At 32.7% G+C, this 13,282-nt stretch overlaps 1 protein-coding gene across 1 annotated transcript in view; it reads left to right on the plus strand.

Moving 5' to 3' along the window:
* The window catches only part of LOC115246347 (dystrophin-like), a 467,223-nt gene that overhangs the window by 7,021 nt on the left and 446,920 nt on the right, over positions 1–13,282 (plus strand). The window contains exons 3-8 of the mRNA XM_029825095.1: positions 10,631–10,692; positions 10,996–11,088; positions 11,574–11,651; positions 11,828–11,920; positions 12,369–12,458; positions 12,567–12,765. Of these exons, the coding sequence (XP_029680955.1) occupies positions 10,631–10,692; positions 10,996–11,088; positions 11,574–11,651; positions 11,828–11,920; positions 12,369–12,458; positions 12,567–12,765 (615 nt within the window). The remainder of the gene's footprint in view (positions 1–10,630; positions 10,693–10,995; positions 11,089–11,573; positions 11,652–11,827; positions 11,921–12,368; positions 12,459–12,566; positions 12,766–13,282) is intronic.

Genomic DNA, 13,282 nt, shown 5'->3' on the forward strand with positions numbered 1-13,282 from the left:
GTTCAGCACATCTCTCCTTGATCTGGATAATTCTTATTCAAAATTATCCGAAATTAATTAATTTATTGATCGAAAACTCTGCGGTATAGAATAGGAATTTAAAATAGAACTGAATCGAACATTATAAAATCTGTAAAATTTACTTTAAATATGAATTAGAATCTAAAGCAAACGCGTTTATGGCTCACTTTTGCTTTGAATCTTTCAAATCACAATGGTCTATAAAATCGATACCTATGTGAAGCTTTTTGTGAAGTAAATTCTTTTAAAATTTTGTCTTTTTCTCTACTAAAATAAAATAAAATTTAAAACTAAATTTTGATACACAAGTGTACTGAGTTTTATGCTTGGTTATTTATTTTCTATATAAATCTTTTTCTTTCTATCTCTCTCTCTCTTTCTTATTATCTGTCTGTTATTTAGGTAATATAATCAATTGTAGACATGAGTTTTTCGCCGGATCTTGGATGGGCCCACGACACGTAGACCTGTTTCATCAGTAGAACACTCCTTCTGCTTTCTGAATTCCTGTTTACCTGTGATATGCTGGGCCTTACAGTCAGTGAAGTAGAGGATTCAGATACCTAAATCACCAATAAAAAGGCATTTTACCTTGAAATTATCTATCCAAGTTTTATTTGCAAAAAGTTGTATTGTAAATATCTTTGGAATGTATTATAGAAAACATATGAGCATAATTTTATAAGGGAAAGAAATGACGATAAAAAATAATTAAAAATCATACTCGGTGTAGAGAGTAACATTTCCGGCATAATGGATATTTTTTATACATATTCTATTCTTCCATTTTTTTTTTTTTTTGTTTGCATCAACGGAGATATGCGCACGATTAAACGTTTTTTTTATTATTTTCTTGTATGACTATCCGAGAAGGCCCACAGACGTGTCTGGAGAAAGGGGAAATTCTCAATTGGAGTGAGAAAGAGAGTGATATACAGCAAAGACGAATGCGCGGCGACACGAGAACGGAGTTACACTGTCGAGATGCACCAGGGTGGGAGAAGCTGTGGGCCTTACAACAAGCCGTCCGAGGTTGCCAGTTCGCTGACGGCACGGCTGACGCGCGATGTGTTTAGCAGTCGTCAATTGACATTAGCTCGTGTGAGAGGATCGTGTCGTTGTTCCCTGTTCCCCCTTTCCGCGATCGTTAGCGTCGTTCACTTTCCGTCCGTCGACGGTAGTATAGAACCGTATCGAAAGATTATTCGGTCGATCACGATGGGAAATATCTCATTGCGTCTCCGGTTAGGACGACGATCGTGAAGGCTGAAACGTATCATCTTATCCGCGCGCAAAAGAGAGAGAGAGAGAGAGAGAAGGAGAAAGTTAAAGAGTTGATACGCACGAGCCGCGCGTGCGACGACGGAGGAGCGCGGAGTGCCTTAATACGGTATACATGTATGTACGTGTGAGTGAATGAGTGCCGTATACGCACGCACGACCGGTGCCTCTTGACTTGTCAGTGTCAGTGCGGAATCAACAAGTGGCATAGCAGCTGAGCGTGTCAGCGTGCGCGCGCGCTCGCGCGAGTCCCTATTCTAACCTCTGCGGATCAGCGGCAATTCCTCTCGCGCGTTTACGCGCGCGCTGGCTCGGCCGATTCGACCGACACGCCGAATCGTGCCGGTGATTAATGTGATCTCGCCGTGCTTCCCCCTTGCAAAGCGTGCCCTTGGATATTACGTCGGCTGCGATCCAGTGTGACTACGTCCGAATATCTCAAGATGGAAGTCGTCTACATAGGTGCGTGTGTACGCGTGTTTTTATATACATGTACGGTAGACATGTGGGTATGTGTGTGGGCGTGTGGATATGTTGCCGGGTTTCTTGCTGCAACGCGACAAGATTTTTTCTTCGTGTGATCACCTTGTACGTGTGTCGTTTATACCTAGCGAATGCAAATTTCTTCCTCGGGATCTTTTCGATCTTTTACGGCCTTGATCTCGAACGATCGCGGCAAAATCTGACACGATTCCTATAGATAAGAGTTTACACAATTCAATAATTATGAACCTATAGATTAAATTTGACACGATGTTTTTCAGTGATGTACTTGATAATCGCTATTCAACAATTTCACATACAATATCCATTAAACGAGCAGTTATCGCTTTTTGAGATTTTAGATCAATTATCAGATTTATCATTAATATTCTAGATCAAACGAGAAAGAAAGAGAGAGAGCACGAACTATGACAAATCATTGAATAAGTGTGCATAGGCGTTAATTATTAACGTTTTTTCCAGTTTTTATATAAAATAATTTTTTTTTAAATTATTACTAAAATAATACTCTCTCTCTCTCTCTCTCTCTCTCTCTCTCTCTCTCTCATTCTCTTTCATTTTCACTCATATTTACTGATATTTGCTCGTATTTGTTCATACTTGATTTAAACTTGCTTGATATTATTATGACATTTGTCATATTTATTCTGATTAACCTTATTTATCAGCCATATATTATAATTTTGACATGTCTTCTCGTATCATCGTGTACAGTATCATTCATGATTTTCCTCCCGTGATCTTAATTAACTGATATTACTTTGCTTTTTTCAAACATGTGTTTGTTAAATCATTTTTTTAAAGCATGATTATATTTTTTTCGTAAGAGATATACAAACACTTGAATGTGAAAGAAAGAAATAGTTAGAAAGTTTAACATAAGAAATACATTATTCGTGAGTCACAGTATTAAAAGTTTTAATTTTCAAGTTTTATAATCTTAAAAAGATATAATAAAATAATACTCTCTCTCTCTCTCTCTCTCTCTCTCTCTCTCTCTCTCATTCTCTCTCATTTTCACTCATATTTAATGATATTTGCTCGTATTTGTTCATACTTGATTTAAACTTGCTTGATATTATTATGACATTTGTCATATTTATTCTGATTAACCTTATTTATCAGCCATATATTATAATTTTGACATGTCTTCTCGTATCATCGTGTACAGTATCATTCATGATTTTCCTCCCGTGATCTTAATTAACTGATATTACTTTGCTTTTTTCAAACATGTGTTTGTTAAATCATTTTTTTAAAGCATGATTATATTTTTTTCGTAAGAGATATACAAACACTTGAATGTGAAAGAAAGAAATAGTTAGAAAGTTTAACATAAGAAATACATTATTCGTGAGTCACAGTATTAAAAGTTTTAATTTTCAAGTTTTATAATCTTAAAAAGATATAAATTCCTCTCTCTCTCTTTCTCTCTCGCTTTCTGTATTCATATACTTGTATATTCTATATTAAATATATCTGATTTTGAGTGTTTTTTTCATATGAAAATTGCACATTTATTTGTGTGAACGGAAAACAGATGTGAATAGATATATAAATATTTCAGTGTTGTATTTTTTCTAGTATTTATTTAATTATTTATATTACTTTAATATTACATTTTATAACTTTAAACTATTTAATTGAATAATAAACACAGGTATGTTAATCGTATAAGTATTGCATCATGGAATGTATTAATTATTTGATTTATTAGCAAATCTTTTTTATGTATATAGCGAGAGGGCTATTGCTTTTTAATACACTGTCTATATTAATACTTCCAGAGAGAGAGAGAGAGAGAGAAAGAGAGAGAATATAATCACGTGTTCGAAGATCACGTACATGAAGATTACGATAATCCGGCATTATCTTTTATAACTGCATGTTGCTGTTACCGGCTATGTATTTAAGCAGTTACCTGCATATTTTTCACGTTGTTCACTCATACTAGGCAATGAGGTTTTTTATCTATGCCTAAGTATATAACTTATCTTATCTTGAAATTATTTGCGTTCGGCGCAGGATACTCGGCTAAATGCGTCCATACGTCAGAAAATTGAGAAGTATAAATGTGTGTGTGTATCTGTATATAAGAAACCTATATGTACGTCTGTACGTAGATAGATACACATAGGTAGATAGGACTCAACCATTAATATTTGAGTTTAACGCGCACGTGCTATTCCTTCTGCGTATAGAAGTCGTTGACAATTGGCGAAGTGCGACAAGAATTCTTTACAATTGTTGCACGCGGGGTATAAAATGCAAAATTCATCTTTTGAATTGAATATCAATTTATTGTATATATATTACATAAGCAATGATTTGTTGTATGTAGATATTGTATAAGGGAATATTAGTGATATATTTTTATATTTAATATATTTATTAAACAATTTACATACGATATAATTTAGTATATTATCACATATACTTGATGAGAATTGATATAATGAGAGTATATATATTCCCTGAGATCGTTAAACTATTATTCTCTTTAACGGATTAACAAATTTATCGCAAATTATCTCTTATAATTCACTCTTTCTCTTTTTCTCGTTCTTTCTCTTTTTTCCTCTCTCTCTCTCTCTCTTTCTTTTTTTTTCTTTGTCTTGACTGCGTAATGCAACGCGCTTCATAAAAAAGTGACGTTTGCGTTATTAAACTACAACGTCAATTGCATTATTACATACGCTAACTTGAATACGTAATCATAAATTTAAATGCTCTCTTGTAAATCAAATAAATCGATCATTAATAAATGCCTTTAATACTTTCTATTCCATTTATTATCTATTAAGGGGAATAAGTATCTTTGAAACCACAAAAAAAAGATAGGTGCGATAAATCGCTTCCAATAAATTACTCGACAAATATAAATTATATACAAAATTCTTCGAGGAGGGAGAGAAGGGGGGAGATGAAAATATAAAGATTTCTTACAAAAGAAGAATAAATTTCAACTGAATTTATAATAAAATATTTGCGCTGGGGAGAATAAAATTTGATTCTATTATAATCTTTTCCTAAATTATAGTAAAAATGTGTAAATTTTTTCAAAACTCATAAACTTTGTGAACAAGAAGAGATATGATGTTCCATGAATTGGTTCCACTTGAGAGTATCGATTCTATTATCGATTGCATTAGTTATTCCCGCCCGACTATAATGAAATGAAATGATTACATTAAGCAGATATCTCGTATCTCTAAACAATATATACTGGTATCCGAAGTGATGATCGTCGTGTGAGAAAAGTGGATATGTAGAATGCATCGCGTTATATATGCGGGCTCTTGATAATTTCGCTAGCTATCAAGCCCATTGCCGTAGTTGAATGCTCTCACGAGAGCACGCATTGACTTTATTCGGTCCCATCAGGACATTTGACCCGCGAAACCTTTCATAGTGCCTGGTTAGGGCCAACGACACGCACGCTCCAGGCATATCCAACAGAGAAGAAGTGTGCCGCGCTCGTGCAGCCGGTGGTAGTCCGCATTGTCAGCTCGTTTAAACAATTGTTCATGCTACACGGCCAGCTTGTTTGCTTAGCATATATGGTGCTCCCAATGTATGCGCCATCGAATTGAAGAGATTCACCCAGTGACGCATTTACGTTTATGTCGTTCTAAGCATTTTGATCTCTATGTATCTGAACGAATATACGGTGTCTTGAAAATAGGGTGAATAATTTGTATAATTATAATTAACGTATAAGTTTTTAAGCTAATAATTTTTAATAAGAAAAAGGAAAGTATGTGTATGTATTATATGATATGTGCGCGGCCATCTGATTCTGCATTTTATTCCTTTGATATGAAGATTGCGTCCACTGTCAGCATGGAGTGAGAAGTAGCTAGCTACATTTAACTCGTTAAACGCGCAACGAAAATGCAAGCTAAATTGGTTGTAAGATTAACTGGTGATAAACGGCGCGTTGCGGCGTTCGTTCGATTAGGTTGATTGGTTTTTCGCGTGTGAATTCGCACTTTTCACAGCAACCAATTGCATTACTCAGACAAAAGCAATATAAAATGTGTAATCGGTTTTTTCGCTGAATAAGCGATAGGTGCACATTGAATTCTTTTTTTCTATCAGTTCGATTCTCCCTGTTCCTTTTCGCACTTTCCATTTAAGTAATGAAGAGACGGGAAGAAATGTTTCTGTGAATCTTCTTCCAAAAGAAAGACTGAAAAAACATTTGCATTTGACCAATGCCTCGATAATTTTTATTTACTTTTATTCGCGAATTCCAGCGGTAAAACGTTCCACTCCATTCAAACGAAAAAGGTACGAGAAACGGCGGATCCAATTGATTTATAATTAACAATGGTATTAACTTGGGTCAGAAAATATTTCTTCTGCATTTCAATCGATGTGTCGCAAAAAAATGACACAACCTTAGCGACTGATACTCGAGATCTCGTTCTGACAGTGATACTGCAAAACAAACCTTATATACTACGAATGCCGTATCCTCGGTTTGAACATCATTAATAATGCGAAGTATGTAATTACCGTCCGGAGCGGTTTTTTTTTTAAACACATGAGATCATAGTTACATATCATCCGCTTTACAGTTTGCAAAAATGATCGTCAGGATTAGTCAAATAAATTTTTGATGAATTGATACTAGAAGCGAGTTCTATTGTTAAAGAGTTCTTAAAAAAAAATTAGAATTGAGAAAAACTTTTTTTTTGTCGGAGAAGGTTCCTAATAGCAAAGTTGTGTGCGTATATATGTGTAAAAAGTTATTGATGCAAAGAATATCTCAAATCATTGAAGGAATTTCCTGTATCTTATTCGGTTAAATAAAACATTATTTATAAAAATAGTTCTTTTCGCGAAATTTCTCTCGAGACGTTTTTTTTCTCTCTCTCTCTCTTTCTCTTGTTAAATACTCTTGATAAATTTGACAAGTTTAATAAGAAGAGAATATGCATGCGTTGACTAAAAAACTACTAATAATAGTAGTACTAATAATAGACTAAAAATAGTATAACTTTTTGATCCGTCAAAATAGATATTTTTTTATCTTTTTTTAAATGTTTGAAGCGCACAGTTAAAAAAAAATATTTTTGCGGTATTAAATAGAGCGAAAACCTAAAAAAAATTCACTTCACATTGATCGTTGATATGTTTGAAGGTTTCCATAGCTGAGAAAAGGAGAAGTACGCTTCGATTTAGCATTTAGCTAATTGTAAGTTTAGCGGTAGTTTCAGATGGCTGGTACTATTTCCCCAACGAAGTATGTTATCGACGTGTTAACGGTGTTATATGTTGCGAACTTGCGGTTCGTTCAACCCTCGCGATTGTCGGTTATGCGAATGCAGCTTTCATCCCGTTAGCAATCCGACGCAATGAGCGATTATCGCATCAAATGTGCGACGCGCGTACTTATTTGGGTTGTTTTATATTATATAATAAAGCGCAAATTTCTCGATAAAATCTTATATCTCTATTTTAATGACAAGTTTTGGAAATTTAACATTTTTCTCTTGTCAAATAATCTGATGTATAACTTCTCGTTTAAAATAAATGAATTTACGTTAGCTATTGTGACGTTTTTAAGATATCATTGTCTTAATTTTAAATAATAATTAATATTACGATAATCTCAATGATATGATATAACTTATATTCAAAAGATTAAATAAAATGAAGATATGGTACATTGGATATTTATATTTTATCGATAGAAAAAAAGCTGAAGATAGAAGTTATAAAAAATGTATTGAATAGGTGTAGAGAACTTGTTTCAAACGAATAAAGATTAAATATCCAATCGAGATACAATTTTGTTTGAAATTTGCAAATTCACTGAATTTTGAATCTGCGCGAAGTTAATGGTCTAATCATGCCTAATTATATCTGCTTGGATATTTATAACTTTTTTTTTTAAAGATAGAAAGAAATAAAAAAATCCTTAATCAAAATTTTAAAAAATGTATTAAAAATATGTTATAAAAAAGATAGAAAAAAAGAAATAGAACAAACAATTAATTGACGATGACAATACACGAAGAATAATAATATAAAGATAAATATTTATTTATTTATTGCTAGAATTGGTTAAAATATTGAAATTTTAATGTTAAATTAAAAATACTAACTGCAAAATTATATAGAATTATATGAAGCATTAAAATATAATTTTCCATGAACAAATGCGTTTTAAGCTGCACTACATATGTGCTAATTTATGACAAGGCAAAGTATTTACAGACACACAAGTCCTCTGTTTGCCTAATGGCAGTATGCTACCGCTTATACCGCATGCTTTGAAAGAAAACGAGCGGATGTGCGTACCTAAACAAAGTTGTTCACGAAGAACAAGTTAAGCCTTAATAAATATTTTTTTGACCAATTTGACAAAGAGAGAAATAGAGAGAGCGTACTCTATTACAAAATTATGACAAGAATAGTATATGTTTAATAATGAGTTTAAATAAAGAAAAAGATAATTTAAACTTTGATTTGAACATTTTTTCTTTTAATATTAATTTTCTATCTATATTTCAATTTTTTTAATTGTGTCTTTTTAAGATCTTTATCAGGTTAATTATTCCCATTAAGTGATAATAAATATATTGATAAATATGTCAGTACTGTTTTTTGTTTTCTTGATGTTGCAAACATGGGAAATCATTATATCATTGTATGTATACAATTTAGTCCTCGGTACACTACGATGAAATTCTTTGACGGAAGATGCACGGTGTTCAGAGAAATCGCCGGATCCAGAACTCGTTGCGCCATATTCGGGAATGCCACATTTTCACAGGGCTGGACTAACAATAAGATATTTCACCGTTCTGAACGCAGAATTACATCGTAACACAGCAACTTACACTGTAACACAATTTAATTTATCATTTTGCATATCTCTATATCCCGACACACTTTTTAGCAAGAGTCATCAGTCATAAATTATCATTAATTGTAATGCAATTTTGATGCCGATGATGCTGATATGAGTTTTTTCGTTTGCGCATTCTGTTTACTTTATTACTGTTATTATATATAGGATTTTAATCAATCACTGATTAATATTAAATTCCGTTAACCCCCCATTTCATGTTCCATAATTTTTTATTATATACATAGAAACATATTACAATAAATTACGCAGTACATTTTTTGTTAAATCTTAGCCAAAAAGTATGATGTATAAATATATATATGTATTAAAATATAAAAAAAATACAAGATGTTATGTTGATCGTGTTATATACATATATATAAAATGTTTAATATAATACAATAACATAAATATGAAAGAATAAAAAATTTAATAAAAAATATCTTTCTTTTTTGGTGACAATCCTGTTAATTGATAGCATTTTCCTAGATTCTGACTTTTCGTGAGATAAGCTCGTAGACGACCAAAGCCCGCACGAGATAGAGTATCTTGCGTGCGCTGAGCTTACGACTTACTTTAGGAAAACGTGATCACCATTTGTGAGTTCTTTCCGCCTGCATGCTCCGCATGTAAACTACGTTTCTTGAGAGATAAATATATGTCCATTCATTCATTCATTCGCTAACAACGTTTCTTGGTTTATGTGTTTTTCTTAGGGCTTGTTAAAATGCGCGATCGACTATGGATGACTTCCAGATTCCAAACCGATGCTGTCAATTACCACGTGCACTATCACGTGGTAATTGAAGTGTGTTGCATTTATTGCGGAAAGTTTTTTGTGTTTCCGGACTAACATAAGATCCTTGTTAAAAGTATTCGACTATCGGATGATATGATAGAATGTACACAGATTAGTTTTTTCCGAGTGTATTTGAGAAAGGTGATAAGTTGATAAGATTATAGTTTGAAAGTTACTGTTGGCAAGGTCTCTTCTTCTGTTGCGATTGCGAGTTCTTTGTGCGTGGCGCTAATTTAATATGCAGCGATGCAAGAGTGCACGTGTCGCTCGTCTAAATATAATTTTTCAGGCATGTCAGTATGCTGGAAGGATATTTCGCGAACGTGCGGGAGTAGCGACTCCAGATTTGTAAACATTCTGAAATGCGCGAAAGCTGACATCATCTATCATTCTATTTTTATCGACATTGCCAATATTCGTGGCTTCCTTATAAGCCAGTTGCATCACGACCATGAAATTAGCATACGAACAATTCCGTCACTCTATGCAATAGATGACGACAACTACGAAGAATATCTACTACTAGAATACCATTTCATGCACTTAGTAATCCGATAAAATAAACAGGTATTTGCAATATACTTGTGAATTTCTACTGGTCGACCTAAATTTCGAGTTTACTGCTTCAGTCATCGGGGTCAACTAGTGTCAACGGGATAGATAGCGATGAGCCGCCATTGCTACGTCGACAATAATTCTATGAGAGAGTAAAACCGTCAGTGGATCAACGACTGATGCTCCACTTAATGCATTATAAAAATTGCTATAGTACAATATATTTTAACGCTATCATAGAGCGTGTAACGAATAATTGAGAATCTCAAAGGCAATATAACGTTTCTTTTAACTGAAAAATAAATTTTTCCTGGGATATATATAAATTAATTTAAATATATATAAACTAATTTTAAGTAATTTATTTAATAGATTTTTGTTTAATTAAATATGATGGCATATACTCCAAGTAGTGAATTCATACTTCCATTTATCGGATTTTATAATACCAAATTTGAAGTATGATATATTTAATTTCTATAATCTTGCATCACATACAATATTAAGCACTGTGTGTGTTTGTAATGAAATCTTTCTCATAAAATATTTTAAGATATATACATTCTAAAGTTTATTAATTACAATGAATAATAATAATGTTGCAGATGAGCGAGAAGATGTGCAGAAGAAGACGTTCGCCAAATGGATAAATTCGCAGCTTCTTAAGGTAAAAAATCCTTATGATCGGTGTGTTATCATCACTTACTTGTTATTATACTCTACATTTATTTTTGATTTTATTACATAAATAGTATTGCTAATAACTTAGGAGTTGTTTAATAGGAATTGTTTTGCTCTTAAACCTGTCTATATATAGAATGTAACAAATATCTACTTGTCACATTTCTGTTCGTTTCTATATTCGTTATCTCCATCTCATAACACGATGTAATAACTTGTTGAGAGATGCTTCTTGGGAGAAAGAATGCGAGACGGATGTTTAATCTGATCTTTCTCTTACTTTCTGCAGAATCATCATGAACCGATCAGCGATTTGTTCATCGATTTGCGAGATGGAAATCGTTTGTTATCCCTCCTGGAAGTGCTCACTTCTAAAACTTATGTAAGTATGCCGCATACTTATCTCGTCGACAATAATCGTTTAGCGGTGATCCGTGATTTTGCACAAGTTTTTCCATGTCGGACTGTCGAAAGCGCTATTAAATCGCAAAGACGATCGTTAGGATATCTCTTAACTTCAGGCGCTTTCTAATAAAATTATTTCTTATGCATCTCGCGTCAACACATACGCACACACTCACGTTTGCGAATTGCGAGCAGGTCTACATACATCGGGAATATTTGCATAAGAGTGCATGATTATGAATGCGCGGTAGGCGTAAGAATGTTCCATTCTTGAGATGTATATAGCGCTATGGCATTTGCATTGCCCTACGCAGGTGTTCTCTTTCATCATTGAAACTTATTTTGTACAATGAGCCTATAGAATTGGTCGAACGTAAGGATTATATTAAAACAAGTCGCGTGAGGAGTTCCAGTTAATTTTCTCTTATTTTTTAAGCAAAGATAATACGTATTGTTTTACAGAAGAGAGAACGCGGTCGGATGCGAGTGCATCATCTTAATAATGTTAACAAAGCATTGCAAATTCTTGAGCAAAATAATGTAAGTATATAATTACAGCATTTATATTGTGTCTTGTAAACAATGTTATATTGCTGAACAAAATCAAGCTTTAAGATAGATATTTTATATTAATCGTAAAAAGTGTTTGATAATAAATTTTGGTGCGTAAATATATAAATAACACCAATGTTACACAATATTATATAATATTTTAGGTGAAACTTGTCAATATTAGTAGCAATGACATTGTTGATGGTAATCCAAAATTGACACTTGGTTTGGTGTGGAGTATTATTTTGCATTGGCAAGTAAGTTTGATGATTATATATGATATGTCTCACTTAAATATTATACTACACAAATTATAATAAAATTCTTTTTATTTTAGTTTGTTACATGATTCAATATTTATTCATAATCTTTTTTGAAAATAATATCTTAATTTTTTAATATTGTGCCAGTTTTCTGTTGGCAAGAAGAAATATTTCGTGTATAAATTAAAACCTGATTATAATACGTTTTTTGCATTCAAGCAATTGATTGTCCATGTCGCAAAGTTTTTTTAAATAGTTACATGGAATCTAGTTTTTGTATGAAAGACTATTTTCTATTTTTCAAATTAAGAAAAAAATTATGTAGATTCCTTATATTATTAATTAAATTTGTATTCTTGTTGACATGTTGATATACATATATAATTTATTATATTTTTGTATCATTATTATTAATTTTTCCATTAATATGTTACATCACTAGGTACATTATCATTTGAAAGATTTGATGACAGAATTACAACAAACCAATTTAGAAAAGACACTTCTTGCTTGGTGTCGTCAAAATTCACAGGTAATGTCGCGTTGTAAAAATTATACAGATACCTGTCTCGAATGTCATAAAAATAAGTAAAGAAAGCATATTTATATGTTATCTTTATATATGATACCGTTTTTTTAGAATTATCCTGGTGTTGATATTAAAAATTTTACAACATCTTGGTCGGATGGATTGGCGTTTAATGCGATTTTACACAGATGGAAATCTCATTTGTTTGACTTTAATAATATCGCGCGTAAACATCCGAATGCTAGATTGGATCATGCTTTTCGAATCGCACAGGAACATCTTGATATTGAACGTCTTTTGGATCCTGAAGGTGATTTAATTTGATATATATATATATATATATATATATGCTACATATTTATTACATTACATAATATTCTCTCTCTCTCTCTCTCTCTCTCTCTCTCTCTCTCTCTCTCTTTCTCCAATCTGTACCTCTTGTCAGATAATGATGACCCTTATATGTCTGTCGTGTGCGTCTTTTTGTTAGTTTTTTCGCAGACATATGCGACTTACAATTTAATGTCGGTTTCGAACGATCAAATTAAAGGGGTGTTTCTGACAAGATACTCTCGGTGTTTTACCATTGCTTTCCGAGAGGTTGCGATCGAATAGATTCGATGTTTATGACTGGATTTAAATTCGAATCCTTTGGTATAGAGAGCAGGCGTACAACTCTTTATGCCACGATCGCATACATTACACAATATTAATACAACACTACATAATAAAACATTATATAATATACAACATTACATAACACACACACACACACACACACACACACACACACACACACACACACACACACACACACACACATATAT

This window comes from Formica exsecta, unplaced genomic scaffold (assembly GCF_003651465.1).
Source record: "Formica exsecta isolate Colony F162 unplaced genomic scaffold, ASM365146v1 scaffold149, whole genome shotgun sequence".
NCBI classification, from domain to species: domain Eukaryota; kingdom Metazoa; phylum Arthropoda; class Insecta; order Hymenoptera; family Formicidae; genus Formica; species Formica exsecta.